The 16,013-nt window shown below is 43.2% G+C and overlaps 1 protein-coding gene across 1 annotated transcript; it reads right to left on the bottom strand.

The window, feature by feature from the left end:
- Positions 1 to 2,576: 2,576 nt before the first annotated feature.
- dap (death-associated protein) lies at positions 2,577 to 14,364 on the bottom strand. The gene is made up of 4 exons (XM_070853328.1): positions 14,195 to 14,364; positions 13,075 to 13,180; positions 7,251 to 7,293; positions 2,577 to 4,177 (listed from the first exon to the last, which is right to left on the bottom strand). The coding sequence occupies exons 1-4, from the start codon at positions 14,247 to 14,249 to the stop codon at positions 4,058 to 4,060; spliced, it is 324 nt and encodes a 107-aa protein (XP_070709429.1). The 5' UTR covers positions 14,250 to 14,364; the 3' UTR covers positions 2,577 to 4,057.
- Positions 14,365 to 16,013: the final 1,649 nt, after the last annotated feature.

Below are 16,013 nucleotides of genomic sequence, written 5' to 3'. Positions count from 1 at the left end.
AAACAGCTGTTGGCTTAGATTGTAACCTGAGATTATGAAGCGCTACAGGCTTGGTCAGCGATTCCCCATCCCGCCCTCCTCCCCCACCTCAACCCAAATCCCTCATAGACATTCAGAAGGGCCCACATAAACTGGGCCCTATCTACTGATAGTATGACAGCTATTATGTCATGCTGTGATGCTACAGGCTGGGATTTAGACTAGTTGACCTGATTTTAGACCAGCCCCGAATGAGTGCTGCTGCCAAACCTGGGAATTTGGGGAGAACCCTTAGTTGGGGCCCTCTACTGGTTGGTTTCAGCATAACACTTAAGGATTTCTTATTCTTCTTATTTATTATATATATTGTATAATATATTATGTACATCATATATATTTAGTTAAAGAGCAAATTATAAGTGATTAAATTATTTAATTTCTCTCTGGCAAATTTAATAGTAGTGTAATCTGAGGCCTTATTCATAAACATGCTTTACAAGATCCTTAAGGTCGCAATGAATTTCTCCATATTTTCTCTGCTTTAGCAAGAACTAAATGTAACCAATCCCAGTGCTCAGAGTATGGGAGCTATATAATTGTAATTCCTTTTTTAGTAATCTTTGAAATGATACTGTGATGCAATCAAGGATAAAGTATGTCCTCCTTGATGAAATCCATTCCTGAAATGCTGAAAAGTATGAATAAATGAAATGTCTCACAATTAAATCAGCATCAGAATTATCTACAACGTGTGAACTAAAAAAGAATCTCGAGTGGCAGTGGCCTCGCTGATAAAAAGTGAGAACTCGGCAGACAGCAGCAGTCTTACACATACACAAAAAATCCTCTCCCAGGATCACCAAACTTGATTAAAAAAAAGTGGTGTATTATAATATATTCTGTGAGCGATTTTTAACAGTGACAGAAAATAGGTTCGTTTCGGATCCTGTTGATGTGTTTTTGCTGAGTACCACCCATGGTATGGTGTGACGCATGGCATCGTTTTAAAAACGAAAATTTTGGTGAAACTGGAGTCAAAATGTCACTGTAACTTTGTCATTTTAACCCTGCTAACGTGTCACACTGATCATGAGGGCATCCAAAAACTTCTGAATACCTTTTCCTCCAACTGCTGCCTGCTGACTGAGTAAACCGCAGCAATGTCATCAGCATTACCAGTCTCAACTAGTTGAAGCCGGTTTTAATGTTCCTGCGGACCGCATGGCCAACAGCTGGTGGTGTATACTCAGGGCTAATGTAATAAAGTGCCTCTAAATGTGAAGGACTTACAGTAGTGCTGAGGGTAAAGTGCCTTAAACTGTGACCTTGACTGTTTTTATGGTGTTGGAAGAAAAACTGAAAAAGCATGTTTTCGTAGTCAGTCTGACAGACAAATGGCTCTTTTGTAAATCTTATGCGCTCAATACTGACTTAATGTTTACTGGCCACACTAGCAATTAGATTTAATCCTGAGGTTTTAAGTATAAACCATTTCATCTTCAACTTATCTTCTTCATCTTGGAATTCATACTCACACATCCAGATATTCCTGAGCAGGGCAGTACGATGCATTTCCAGCAGCGTCTGACTCTCATTCTGTTCTCCTAGTCAGTCTAACAAGGTATGGCAGGGAATGAGAGGTCTGCCACACTGAAAGAACTATATCCAACCATGGAGACTCAAGGAGATTGTGTCTGCTTTAATGGGGTGTTTCGCTTGCTGACAGAGGCTCGTAAGAACTAAGCCTGCACTGGCTGCTTTATTGGGCTAACATAAACTGACAGAACACCTGGTTGCAGATGCTTGTGTAAAGATGGATTACATGCACTAACACCTGGTGCACACTGTGTGTGTGTGTGTGTGGGCAAGAGAGCTGAAGGGGGGAAAAAAAGTACAGCGGGCAGCTCTTGGAGATGCTTCTGTTTCATTTCAAAACACCACCTGAGCCCTAATCCCTCGTTGCAGGGTGCTAATTCACCATGGAATGCTCAAATACCTGAAGTGAGCATCAAGTAGGACTGCTTTGAACTTTTTTGAAGTAAAAAATGTTAGAACGATGTCATTCAGTGTCTCTAGTACTGAGCTGAAACACAACATAGGTAACATTTTTACATTACAAACGAGTCATAAGACAGGCAAGGTTTTCGTTCAGACATCCCATTTCATTCAAATACAAACAAGATGAAAAAAAAATGCCATTTTCAAGATAGTCTATATCTTTATTTACTATGACAACCACACCTAATACCTAAGTCCACTCACTGACTAAAGATTTATACAATTTGAACAATTTACTCGAGAAAAAGAACTGAGAAAAGCAAAAATAAAACTCTTTTAAACTTAATTAAATTAACATAGGAAATCATTCCTTCTTGGCAAGATAAATTTCTTTCTTTCCTGGAAACCTCAACATTAGTGTTGCAACAAACGACACTTGAGCATAAGGGGTTGGGTGATTGAGGAAAAGCGTGGTGTGTGTTTGTGTGTGTTGATATGTATCATTTCTACGGACATGCCGATCTGGATTAGCCGATACAGATTTCTGATATGGAGCCAAATCTGCAGATATCCAGGCAAGTCCTAATAAATGTAATGCATTTTTCTTGCACACTGACAAACCGTCACACTCAAACACTTTTCTGTGGAATGTAGGGATCACCGTTTTTGCACAGCGAGAACCTTCATCGTACAGTTAAGAGCCTCACTATTTCCTGAACTGCTTTCTCTGCGATGCTTTGGTGAACTTGTAATAAAGTGCATCACTCCCTTGTGATGTTCAAGCTTAATGTTAAGCTAAACACAAAGCACCCTGCAGCTGCTTCACAGTAAATGGCTTTCTTTAGATCTCCGTTACATTTTCATTCCAGCAGACTCTGGTGTGCAGGAGAGAAAAATGTAAATACATGCGAGTCAAATCAGACAAAAAAAAAAAAATCTTGATATCTAAGTGATGAGGCACTGCTGGAAAGCTTTTTACTATGAAGCAGGTTGAGTTTGCATTATAATTAGTTAACATTGCCAGGGGAAGATAGACACTATGACAGTTCCAACAAGGCAGGCAAAAGAGGAGAGCAGACTACTAATCAGTAAGACTCCTCTCTGTTAAATAAAGGTAAGAACAGCGACACAGGAGGAAACTATGATCCAAAAGCTATATCAGCTTCTGCTGTAACCGTATATCTTGGGTCACAATGACTTGCTTCAAGTAGCATTACAGAGAAATGGGTCATGCTCTGTATCTCATTGTTTCTCCATAATGGGCGACTGTAATATTGAAAATGTCAAATTTCTAGTCCCACGTGAACATTTACAAATTTAAAATTGGGAGCTCATCAGTCTTTGCATTTCTGATAACTGGTTAATGCTGTCATGTAATTAGCTGCTGTAAGTCTGGTCCGTGCAGTTTGGCAACAGTCTCAGTGATGCACACACACCCAGCTGAGTTTCACAAATTAGAAGCTCCTTCATGTGCTCTTTTTGGTTTGTGCTGAAAATGTAAGACTGGTGTACACCTCATGATTTGTCGATTGGTTCTTTTGGTCTGCAAAGATCATAGGTGGAGGACCGGAGCTCGGGCTCATCACTGTGAGGGTGACTGGCTGGTTTGTTGGTCTGATTGATTGGTTACTGTAATTGGCTGGTTGCTGTGATGTGGTATTGGTCGGCACGTTGTTGGGGTGAGAGTTTCCCCCTCACAGGCTCAAATCTGGCACAATTTTCTTCATTAATGTTTCAGCCTGAAATAACAGCCATTTTAGAAGACCCTCCACCCACTTAAGACTATACAACTGTCAAAACAATCCCTCTTAAGGAGAGGACCCAGATGTGCAGACCTAACCTGTGCAGCACCACTGCAGCAGGGGATAGAGTATAGAGTGGGGCTTCTACAATGGCTGTATAGGCATTGGGTGTCTGTTGCTGATAGATTCTGTGTACATGTAATGCAACAAGCTCACAAAAACAACTCAGACTATTTAGAGGAGATATGTGCCTGGTGGGGAAACATCTTCATCCCATGTGTTCAGTCTGGAAGGCCGGCTGGTGGAGTTAGCGTAGCCGTTGTAGCCTGCTGCCTGGCTCACTTGCGGGGCTGGTGGATGTGCTGGTTGATGTGCTGGACAGAGGGCAGCTTGGGGACACAAGGCTGGGGCTTCTGGTGGGCCACCTGGGCAGCAGCAGGGGTGAAGTCCCTATCGCCCTGAACAGAACACAGTCAGTCAATAGTATTTAAGGGCAAAGGAATGAACTGCACAAAGAGCTAAGTCTCAACATTAGAGCCTCAGCTGCAACAGTAGTTTATGTGCTGTCTTCCTGCTGAACAAGATGAAGTTTGGTGCCACAATGACATGTACACAACAGTACGTACAGCACTGTAGCATTGCCTACTGGACATAGGCTTAAAAGTGTTCAGTTCTGAGGGAGTTCTTTACTCTTGATGACCTACATGAAATGCTTTAATGTCATACAAGACCATGTCGTTATTTAAGTTTACAGGAGGCGCTCAGACAGAACAGTTGGTGTCCCTGCAGGTCTACGTAGTGTAACTGGGTGCTCAAACCATGCTGGACAACATTTGTCTTAAAATCCCTTCAGCTGATATATACATATATATATATGCCAGCTTTTAAAATCATGATTGAAGCTTAACTTTCAGATGATACAGCCCATAAGCTTTGCTGCATCTATCTGTTGCAAACCTACAGTGCAGCAAATATCCATCCAACTGAAATTTGCTATTCAACAGTACCAGGGTGCTGTGCTTGTTAGCAGTTTGAGGCTCGTAATCAAAGTTCGACACTGCAGACAAAATAAGGGTATTGCCACTGCTGTGAGCAGTAGAATTTACAATAATGGCTGCATACAGTATGGTATAGTGCGCTTTATGCCCCATTTTAAAATCCCTTTCCTCTGATAATCATAATAACAATGAGGAAATCCCCAAAGTGCGTGATGGGCAGAGTATGGAGCACTCATCTGTCCCTGCTCATCTGCTCTGCAACCTCAATCTCTTATTCCAAGAAAAATGTCCATAAACAGCCTTGCTTCTAAACCAGATCAAAGAGGGAATTTGATCATTCACAGAGGAGGGCCAGAATTTTAATCATACTTATTATAATCACAACTCTATTCCTTCCTTCTTCCACTTTTATTCTCCCTTCCTTCCTTCCTTCGATCCTCACCTTGATTTACCTGTTTTATCACGCTACACTTGTCTCTTGCCTTCTCCATCCCGATCCCATTTACGAGAGAAACATTAGTTCTAGTGGATCGGTGAAGTTTACAGCTATGGCACTGCGCACTTGGGTGTGAACGGGAGGTTTTATCTATGGCACTGGTGGTGAACTTGCGTTAATGGGAAATTAACTCATTTATGAAAAACACACATGACACTGCTGCATGCATAATTCAGCGGATTAATATGGGAGGTTTGAATTCTTTCATCTAAAATAGCAGATCTGAGTATTAAGTCAGGTTGATGCTTTGCTGATGCCGTCTCATCTGTCCAGAAGTTGCTGTATGTGGAGCACATACCAAACATATGGCTTGCTCATATTCTGATTTCTTAGCATAAAGTTATGTAACCACTTAGTCAATGCTCTTCACACACACACACACACACACACACACACACACACACACACACACACACACACACACACACACACACACACACACACACACACACACACACACACACACACACACACACACACACACACACACACACACACACACACACACACACACACACACACACACACACACAGCCTGTCAGTCTGAACCTCTTGCTGAACTTTACCCGCCCTCCCCATCCTTGCTTGACCCTAATCCTCACTGTATGTGTGTGTTGGTTTTCTAGTGGATGCACCAGTTTTCCTGTGTGTACTTGTAGGTGGGCACAAAACATTTGGTGTGTGTGTGCGTGCATGCGTGTGTGTGTGTGTGTGTGTGTGTGTGTGCGTGCGTTGCATGCGTGTGTGTGTTTCTTTCATTTTAAAGCCAATTCCGCAACTAACTGCATGAGATGTGGATGGATTTGACCTCCAATTGGCCTCCTCCTCTCTTCTGGAGCTCAAAGCTCCTCTCTCCTCTATCCCTGCCGTACTGAAGCAGAGGAAAGGGAGGCAATGCAACAAATTAAGTGTATTACTGCACTGCACTGTAAATAGAAGTCACGGTGATTGGCAAAGCATGCATCCTACCTCCTTTTTACCATTTTAGCACACAGCTAAAATACCTATTTGGAGATGTAATGTGTTTTATTTTTATTTTTGATACGTTTTCTTTTTAAAACTTTGAAGGAAGTTTAAATGAAATGTGGTGCATAATTTATTAACATAAAGTTGATCTTATTCTTATTCTTAATGTAAAGAAGAATGTAAAGATATTTTCAAAAAGTGGAGAAAATATCGTGACATCCCATCAAGGAGCCATTCCAAAAGAATATAGAAAATACATAACCTGGAAATATCGTTCTTTTTTTTTTTTGTTTTAAAAAATCCCAGCAGGCTACAAACTCCCCACACAGACATACATACACACTGAAGTGTTTCACTTGGCTCCTAAAAAGCTTTTCTGAGGCATTGTGCAGTGCTAGCCTCTGGGTTTGATGGCAGTGATAGGGGGCGAATGGGAAGGCTAGAGGAGGATCGGGGATAAATGGGATGCCTGCCACCTTGCTGATATCACTGCAATCTTCCGCAAACAATCTACCTGGTGTGACAGGCAGGGAACTGAGCCATCCAGGGATTCAAGGACACTTTTTCACGCACACACACACACATGCTCTCATACTAAAGCCAAGACATACAGTTAAAAAGAATTAAACAAACACAGCTATTTACACAGACTTTGACAAGTCATGTCAGAAGTTGTGACAAATTGATATATCAGGACAAAATGATCAAAAATTTAAAAATCCTCAATTAATTTCTCTTTGTTTGTTTTAAACCAATCACTGATATGTCCCATGGTTAATATATCGGTGTGCATAACAGCGATCAAACTCATAGCGTTATCTTTTATGGCAGATATTTGATCAGTAATACAAGCCCTTCTTCATTTTACCACATTTTTTCTCCCTATTTGGCACTCCACTGGTATTTTCTTCATTTTTTTCCTCCTCCCCCTGCTCTGGCTTGTTTCATCTTTTTCGCTCTTGTTCTCAGCGCTAAGCCTCCACCTCTCCCCGTAGAGCTCATGTCCCAGATATAAACCACCTTATAATGTGTGTTTCAGCACAACTGGTGGTCTATGGATGTGTGTCTTACCTTTGTAACCACTCCAGACACAATCATGGGGGCCTTTGGTGGACTAAAAAGGGAAATGAGAGAAAGAGAGAATAAAACATTGAAAATTATTTGCAGAACAATATGCAATTTAGTAATCAGCGTGTGTGTCCAGTGCTTCATTCTGTGGTGATTGTGTGTGTAATTTCCCCCCTTTGTGTGCAGGTCACCGCGTACGCAGCATGTCAACATTTAGAAAAGTTCACCCATCTGGCTACTTCAAAACCTCCAAAAGCAACACTGTGCCAAAGCATCCCAAGTCGAAACACATAACACACACAGTCTAACTCTCTCTGGCAACACACACACACATACACACACACACACACACACATACACCGGATGGACCTGCCAGCAGCTTAAATAGCTCCCATTCATCCTGGCCAAACACTGGGGCACACAGCCTCTGGAAAGCATGAGAAGGGAGAGGGAGGTGGGAGAAAGCTGAGGCACTGAGAGGAAAAGAGGAGGATGACGATGAAGGAAAGGATTTGGGAAGGAGAAGAAGAAAAGAAGAGAAGGAAAGAAGGTGGACAAGGGGGTAAAGGCAGTTCAGGGCAGATGGAGGAGGGTGTGGGGTGGGAGGGTGGTGGTGGCCAGGGGATGCAAGAGGGCAGGGAGGACAGGGGAGCGAAATACCGATATAATAATAGACTGTTAGAGGAGAGGATGGAGGAGAGAGGGAGGCGAGCGCTCACTCATACATTGAGAAAGGGAAGGAGTGGAGGCAGAGAAAAAGATGAGGAGGAGGAATGCGGAACCTGAGGTAAGTATCGACCTTGACATGACAAACGAGCGCCGTCTAATTTTATGGCGTCGTCACCCCCGGCAAAAGAGTACAGTTGTGGTAGCCACCTTCAAAACTCCACTCAAAGACATTAGCTACAGCAGCCAGCATGTCCAATATACACTACACACTACACATATCCACATACACTAGGAGAATACCTCATTAACAGCCTGAATATGTCAAAAAGATTAAAAGTTCCTAACGTTGACTACAAGCTGCAACCTCAGCGATCGGAATCGGAGCACTTAACATCTGAAACATCTGCTACTTCCTTTTCAATATTTCATGATGCGTGCACACCTTTTTAATCACGATCAACAGTTCGAGATTCTCAACACATCTGGCTAACCTCCATCTCTGGAATCAATGACTTGGCACTGAACCGTTCCTCTGCCGCTTTCTGTTGATGAGAATATTTACACCTTGCTATGAAATTAATGCTTGGACATTTTTCCTCACTATACACTGTGGGGTTGAGAAGCTCCCTATTAGCGAGGCAGTTAATGAAAATATTTACATATTAGCATCCAAAATGTATCTTTCCAATTAACGCTCTGCTAGCTGTGAGGTGGTCTTGCTAACTTTCCACTAACATTTGGGTTGAAAGTAGCATTTAAAACTTTCAGGGTAAATAATTCAGGATAAATGTGCATATGGCTAGTGACAGATGAAGAAACCTAAAAAAAAAAACAAATAAAAAAACCCACTGCTAACAGGATATCCATAACGTACTTTAATCTAAAAACACATTGGGGGGGGGGGGGGTGCTATGCTGCGTAAGTATCTGTTTTCATTACACAGAGACCACAGTGGTGTGGTATGTTAGCATCATAAGATACCAGATTCCCTCATTTATTCCAACAGGCCCTGTAAACTCGCTCGTTAGCGCTCAGCTGCTATTGCTGGAATGAAAAGGGCCCAGTCAAGCTGTTTTTCTCAAATATGAATATAGAAACGTTCTTTGAACCACGTGCTTCAGAGGTAAAGTTTCTTTAAAGAAGGTTAGCACGCTCTAAAAATTCTTTTATACTTGTGTTTTCCACTGTTACAGTGTCTGCTCCAGTTTCACTGAGGCTGCAGAGAGGTGCGACACAGTGGGGCTGAGGTGAATAGGCGCGCTCAGTTGGAGATGTATTCACATACTGAGGCAGCGTGGGAGGGTGCTCACCTCACACTGGGCTGTCACATGTCTCTGTTCTACTAAATGTCTATCTCTATTGTGCGATCTGAAAATAAATCCTGAAATACTGAAAACAGGCTGCGAAGTTACGGAGGGGGGGGGGTATAAAACTAAGGATGAAGGGAAAAGTCTGTATGACATTTGAGGCATGTTCACATCAAACTTTGCCAGTTGTTAGGACAGGGCATTAAGGTGAGAGAGACAGAAGGCAGGCAGATAGGACCTGACTACACAGACAGACGGGAGCGAGGAGTGGAAGCCTGTCAGAGAGACAGACAGCTAACAAGCATCTGACTCCTTCAAATGTGAAAAAAAAAAAAAAAAAAAACTCAGACAGAGAGCAAGACAAAAGTGGAAGTTTTTCACCTGACTGGCAATTAAATTCGTAGATACTGTACGGTCACGTGTTAGACAGACAGATGGGAATGACAAGTTTTAGTCACGCTTGATAAGCAGATGACAGACACTCAGGTTCTAATCACGTACCATTACACAAACGCTTTAGCCGTAAGATTATGCTGCTGACACCTCTGTTCCATCATGCATGTTAAGATGGACAGAGATACCCAGAGAAGGGCACACTGAGAGAGAAACCAAAAGTAACAAAGGTCTCTGCTGTGGCTTGGTGTGATTGGGAGGAGGGCGGCTGGAGACGGAGGGAGTCTGCAGGGGGCAGTAGAGAGCTGTAAGAAATCCCGGGGAGGAGTCGCTTTGTGCTAGCAGAGAAGAGTTAGAGGAAGGGAGGAGGCGATGGAGGGAGAGAAAGAGAGAGGGAGATACAGAATGCACATTTTAACTAATAACTCAAAGAGTGAAGTGTGCATTAATGCGTGTGTGTGGCGTTTTCTTCTCCGTCTTTAGCTCCAAGGCCACACCTCACCACCGCCATCATCATCACCACCCATCTTTCTCTGCTTCAGCAGAGCAGGAAGTTTGTTGCCGTGGGCGAGGTGGTGGTTGCCATAGAAACTGATGCCTGTTGCCCGTCTCTCCTCATCCTCATCCTCCTCCTCCTCTTTCCTTCACCCTCTCTCTCTCTCTCTCTCCCTCTCTCTCCCTCTCTTCTCAACTTTTCACCATGAGCTGTCAGCTTACTGCACATTTCACAACAGTTCCTGCGTACAGTGTTTGTGTGCAGTGATTAAGTCAAGCGCGCACACACACACAGCACCACCCGCTCTTTTTCGGAGGCTCTGGAACACATCCACCGCTCACCAAAATATGTAGGAGACGTGACAGCGCAACTGACATGAGTCCTCTGACATGATCGCCTTGCAGCGCATGCAGTTTTTACACTTTTCGCCGACAGTGTCACCCAAACGGCATTTGAGCAGCTAATAAATCATGTTAAGAAGACGCAACATATTAAATTATGAAAACAACCTTATGTTCATCTCCTTTTACGTCTCCCGCTCTCTTGGTTCTCTAACTCTCATTTGAACATTGCATTTTTACACAGAAGAAGCAGCACTGCACCTAATCCTGATGCATTTGAGAAACATATTCACCTGACAGTTAGTGGGCAGGGGGCCTCTGCTGGGTCACCAGTTTGTTATGGCTTATGCCTCCCTTCCTCGGCTGCATCTCACCCCTCCTGACCCTTCTCTATCTTCCATTACTCCCTCTCTTAGCAAGTAAAATCTTTCCTCTTTCATATCTTCATATCACCGTTGCATCTCCATACCACAATATTCCTCCCCTCTCTCCTCACCATAAGCCCGGCCACCTCTCTCTCTCTCCCTCCCTCCCTCTCTCCCTCTCTCTCTCTCTTTGCCCCATCTGTCCATCTCGGCTAGATTGGGTGCGGCAGGTGTTCCCCTGACTACAACGCTTCACTGGCTGCTACTAATGTGAAATTTACCCAGTAGCCACCTGCTAGACGTCCATCAGTGTGGCACAGAGAGGGACAGACAGTGTGTGCCCAAGTGAGAGCGTTACACTGACTGTATTTACTGATGAGCGCAGTTACTAAGCCGCCCTTTCTGGATGCACTGACAGGTAATTTGTAATCAAAGATAAACATTTCACAGGAGGAAGGTAAACCTGTGTTTACACAACCAGGCCAAGAGGAGTTTATCAAGCTAATGGTTGATTTTAAATGGTTTCCCTGTATGATTAAAATGCACTATTTGACTATTTGTTTTCACAGCCCAAGTAATGATTCCTCCTCTTTGATTAAAAGCTCTACAAGGACTATTTGGTCAAAACTAAGTGACATTAATACTTTACATTTCATAGAGTGAAAGATTAAATGATTCAAAATTATTGAAAATGAAGAAGTGCATCTTTCAAGTTTTTATTTTTTTGGCCTTTATGTCTTTACTTGTCACCTAACTGGTGGTGGTTGCGGTAGACCACACAGTCATGTGGCATGCGGTGTAAACACTCGGTTACTTAAGTGCATATTCAACATGCTGAAGCGGTGGTAACACTCTGACCAGTGTGTGCTAATAATGAAATCAATAAGTCTCTCCTGTAGTCTGGAGTGTTCCCTTTTCCTCAAGCAGACTTTTATCCTTGAGAAGTATGAGCCAAGTTAGCGTGTTGTTTTTGTTTTCTATTACCTACTTGACCTCACTTTTCACTGGTGTACTCTAGGCACAAATGCAAGGGGAGCAAAATAGAATGACTTCTACGCACCGGCAGGCCTCGCAATATCCCTGCTCTGAATTACAGGAAAATACTCCAACAACAAGCAGGGAGAACAAAGAGCATGCAATGCGTATAAAGTATATGCAGGGCAACATTTCTAAACAGTTGGCAATGTTCTTGAACTCTGCTCACTGCTGTGAACTGCTTGTCAGTTCTCATTTATCACCTCTCATTAACACAGGAACATACACACACACACACACACACATATAGATAGGAGGTGTGAATGAGCCACCTGTACTGAAACGCACATAGCTGACAGGTCCTCATGAATATTGAGAAGACATATGTGGGTGTAACGGGACACACACACACACACACACACACACACACACACACACACACACACACACACACACACACAATTAATAAACAAATAAGCAACAACTTGCACCGCCTCCATCACAGACTGGAGTGTACAAACAACACATTCAGGCAGCAAACATGCTAATATGGAAACAGAACAGTTATTGTTGCTCAATAGTCAGTGTGATGTAAAACATGCAAACCAAGGCTGCTTATGGCAAACAATAGTGACTGCTGAATGGGCTGTTCAAGTTAATGCTGTAATTATGCAGTAATTATGTTGTTTACCAAATTAGCTGGCAACAGTACACACCAAGTCTTCTGCAAAACTGCCTACAGTATAGCCTTATAGGAAAGTGGAAGCAGCTAAATTGCTTAGTTGACAGTTTACAGAGTGTGTGTGTGGGTGTGATTACCAACTTACAAATCACCACGGAGTCGTAGATAGCACGGACGGTCTCTCGCGCTAACTGTAGAGAGCACCGAATCAGTTTAACCTCGGAGGTAAATGTTTGTAGCTGCTTATGTGTCTTTTGTTGTGTGTACGGATTGTGATCGTCTTCTCGTACATGAGAACAAGACACTCAAAAACACATAAAATGAGCAGAAATGACGTGGCCCTGTCATCTGTAGTACCTCTGGGTGTCCTTGGGGTCTTTCTGTGTCTCTTTGCATTCATTTGCATCTCTTGTTTTTATAGTCTCTGTAGTTGTGATGTGGTGTCTCTTTGTTGTCATTTTGTGTCTCTAACTTATTTGATTGACTTTCTAACAAGAAATGTTAACAGTCACTTAAAACAGATACTCCCCCACCACTGGGCCCCTGAGCCCTGCAGGTCCATTCAGTAATCCCTCCATGAGTGTGTATGGGTGTGATACCTGCTGCTGACGTACTCCTCCTCGTCATCATCTTTGAGCGGTGGTTCTGGGGCAGCAGCAGCAGCAGGCTGGTGCTTCTGCACTATCCTCATACCTCCTGCCTTTACTGCGACACACACACACACACGCACACACACAGGGACATGCATATGCACACTGATTACCAGAAGTAATGAAACAATTAGTTCAAGAGCACACAAGTGATCAATGTACAGCTAACAACACACAGAATAACACACTTAATCCATGTTGTGTTTGGATAGTTCGGTTAAAAATATGGCCTTGCACTGTACCGGCGGTTTGGGACTTCAACTTTATTTTAAACTGAAGGAGAATGTATGACCTCTCTGCTGTTTAGTTTGGTGGCAGAGTTATAAGCCTGTCCCGCAGCTGAAAGATTAAAGGTTAAAATGAAAAAAAAAAGCGCTGGCAAGCAGCCATCCTGCTGAAGTGTCCTTGAGCAAGAGCCTGAATTCTTACCAGCTGCAGGACAGCTGTTATGTACCTTCCTTACCATGACCTCTGACCTCACTGCTGACTGAAGGAGTGGTGATGGGAAAAATCTGCAGTGCTCACACATCTACATTAGCATGGCTGCATGCTTGTTAAAGACTGACAGGCTGCAGCCCTCCCACTAGTCTCAGGTTGGGTGTAAGGGGCATCTGTTATCTCACTGTGCTATCAGTCGTGCAGCTGCTGAGGCCCTGCCACACTGCTCATGTCTACGTGCGCCTTATCTGTTTTCCTCCAGCCTGCATCCACGAGACTGGAGCCTGTGACCTCCACGTCAGCGCTACACAGCAGCAATCACCGCAGCCATGTAGCTAAAACCTTCACGTTGGCCTGCGATGGTTACCAGTGGCTACAATGTGACCACGAATCACGGTGCTACGTGATCTAACGCCAATCAGGAAGTAAGAGAATGAGCGAAATAGAGAAGTGAAGCAGATTACACCACAGATCCGGAAACACTGCGTGGCTGGGACGCGGTGCCAGGCGCTGTCATCTGCACAAGTGCTAAGCATCATTATGTGATGATTTGAGACAATGCAGAAACAAAGGCCTCCAGCTTTGTAGGAAGCTTCGAAAAACACAACACAGCAGCCCCAGGTTGGTTTACCTGCAGGGAGATGTCCTCCTTTGGTTTCCACCTTCTCCTTCGGCGGCGACGACATGTCTGCTCTGATCTGGAGTCAGCAGCGAAGAGGAACCGGAGCGTCCAGCACACAAATCCCTCTTTACTCTGCCTGAGATTGTGGACAACACTTGAGGCTGGATCGTCAACGTGGCTCTTTCCTGAGTATTGTTTGGAAACGATGCGTGATGACGTCACGGGGAGCCTCCAGGAGCAGACGTACGCGAAGAGCGCGCTGACGTCAGTCGTAGCCTCCGACTGTACTGATATTTTGATATTTTTAAACTGTAAATAAAACAGCGCTTGATTATGTCAGATGAGGTGGATGCAGTCATTAGTATGATGTGTGATATTATTATTATTATTATTATAATTGTGTGAAATATTCTTATATCGTTTCTATTTGTTTAGTTAGTTATTGCTTGCCTAATTGTAACCAATATCCATTCTAATAATTCCAGTTCCCCGCTACTCAAAACTGTTTATCATTTACCAGCATTACCTGAAAAAGAAAATTAGCCATGAATGCCCAATGAGAGCTGTTATGAGGAAGTTTAAGTGCTTTGTGACAAACAACAAATTTAAAGATTTAATTGAGTTCACAAGCAAATGCCTCATAAATATTATTGCAGAACAATAAAAAAATAAAATAAATGCTGTTTTCCTTCACTTCATAAATTGTTATACTACCAAGAACACATATTATAAAAGTTGAAAAACACCAATCTAAGTAGCTTGTAGCTGTCCACCTACACAGCCTTTATAACAGGGGCAAATATTAAGCTGAGACCTCTGATGGTGAAGGAGCCAGTTTCCATCGCTCACCTGTGAGCCCAGCAATGTGCCAAAACAGCAGCAGCAGGATGAGCAGCAGGATGAGCAATAAGAGGCAAAAGAGACCCTACAACAGAGATAAAAGGAAAACTGCACAAGGTGTGTGTGTGTGTGTGTGTGTGAGAGAGAGAGAGAGAGAGAGAGAGAGAGAGAGAGAGACAGCACTGACCTCTATGACCCATTTTCTGTTTTCCCACTATAGGTCCACAGTGGGTCATTAATTGGCTGACATGACAGTGTCCTTGGGCAAAGCTGAGAAATTCAGGTAAAGCCTAGAGGTGTTAGGTAGCCAAGAATAAAATTAGATAAATGGAAAAAAAAGAAACTAGGTATTACAGTTTCAAGTTATGCGGCTGCTGCCTCTGCTCCTATTCATACACTGTAATACAGTGAGCATATACTGTACAGGCAGAGCGGGCTACTGCTTAACATCTATGTGCAGAATGATGTTTGTAGCAGTGGAGAAGCTTGTTCAGAGTGCATACATTTATATGTGTGGTTTTGTAGTTACAGTGTGTGTGTGTGAGTGTGTGTGTGTGTGTGTGTGAGAGAGAGAGAGAGAGAGAGAGAGAGACTGTGTGGTCACAGTGATGCATGCAGGCCAGTCGTCAACTCTGTACTGTAATGGTATAATTGCAATGTGAAGTGGCAGCTGTGTTCTGTACTTAGACCATCAGAAGTGATGCTCACTGCACTCACACACACACACACACACACACACACACACACACACACACACACACACACACACACACACACACACACACACACACACACACACACACACGGTCACACGCACACCACTTTTAATTGAGCACATTTGAATAATTCATTGAAATGCATGAGACAAATGTTAAAAATACAGATGCAATCAGATAATTTCCAAGACCTGTTTATAATGTCACCCCCCCCAACACACACACACACACACACACTGCTGATGAGCAATGGATTTTGGCAGTAGAAAGGT

Source organism: Pempheris klunzingeri, chromosome 21 (assembly GCF_042242105.1).
Source record: "Pempheris klunzingeri isolate RE-2024b chromosome 21, fPemKlu1.hap1, whole genome shotgun sequence".
Lineage (NCBI taxonomy): Eukaryota > Metazoa > Chordata > Actinopteri > Acropomatiformes > Pempheridae > Pempheris > Pempheris klunzingeri.
The sequence above is the reverse complement of the archived record's forward strand: the minus strand, read 5'-3'. Positions and strand labels throughout refer to the sequence as shown.

What these genes read in the sequence shown, in the direction of transcription:
- dap (XM_070853328.1), bottom strand. Translation starts at nt 14,249, where the DNA reads ATGTCGTCGCCGCCGAAGGAGAAGGTGGAAACCAAAGGAGGACATCTC. An exon ending in AGGAGGACATCTCCCTGCAG is followed by an intron (nt 13,181 to 14,194) that starts GTAAACCAACCT and finishes TGTGTGTCGCAG; the next exon opens with TAAAGGCAGGAGGTATGAGG. An exon ending in GAGGAGTACGTCAGCAGCAG is followed by an intron (nt 7,294 to 13,074) that starts GTATCACACCCA and finishes TTCCCTTTTTAG; the next exon opens with TCCACCAAAGGCCCCCATGA.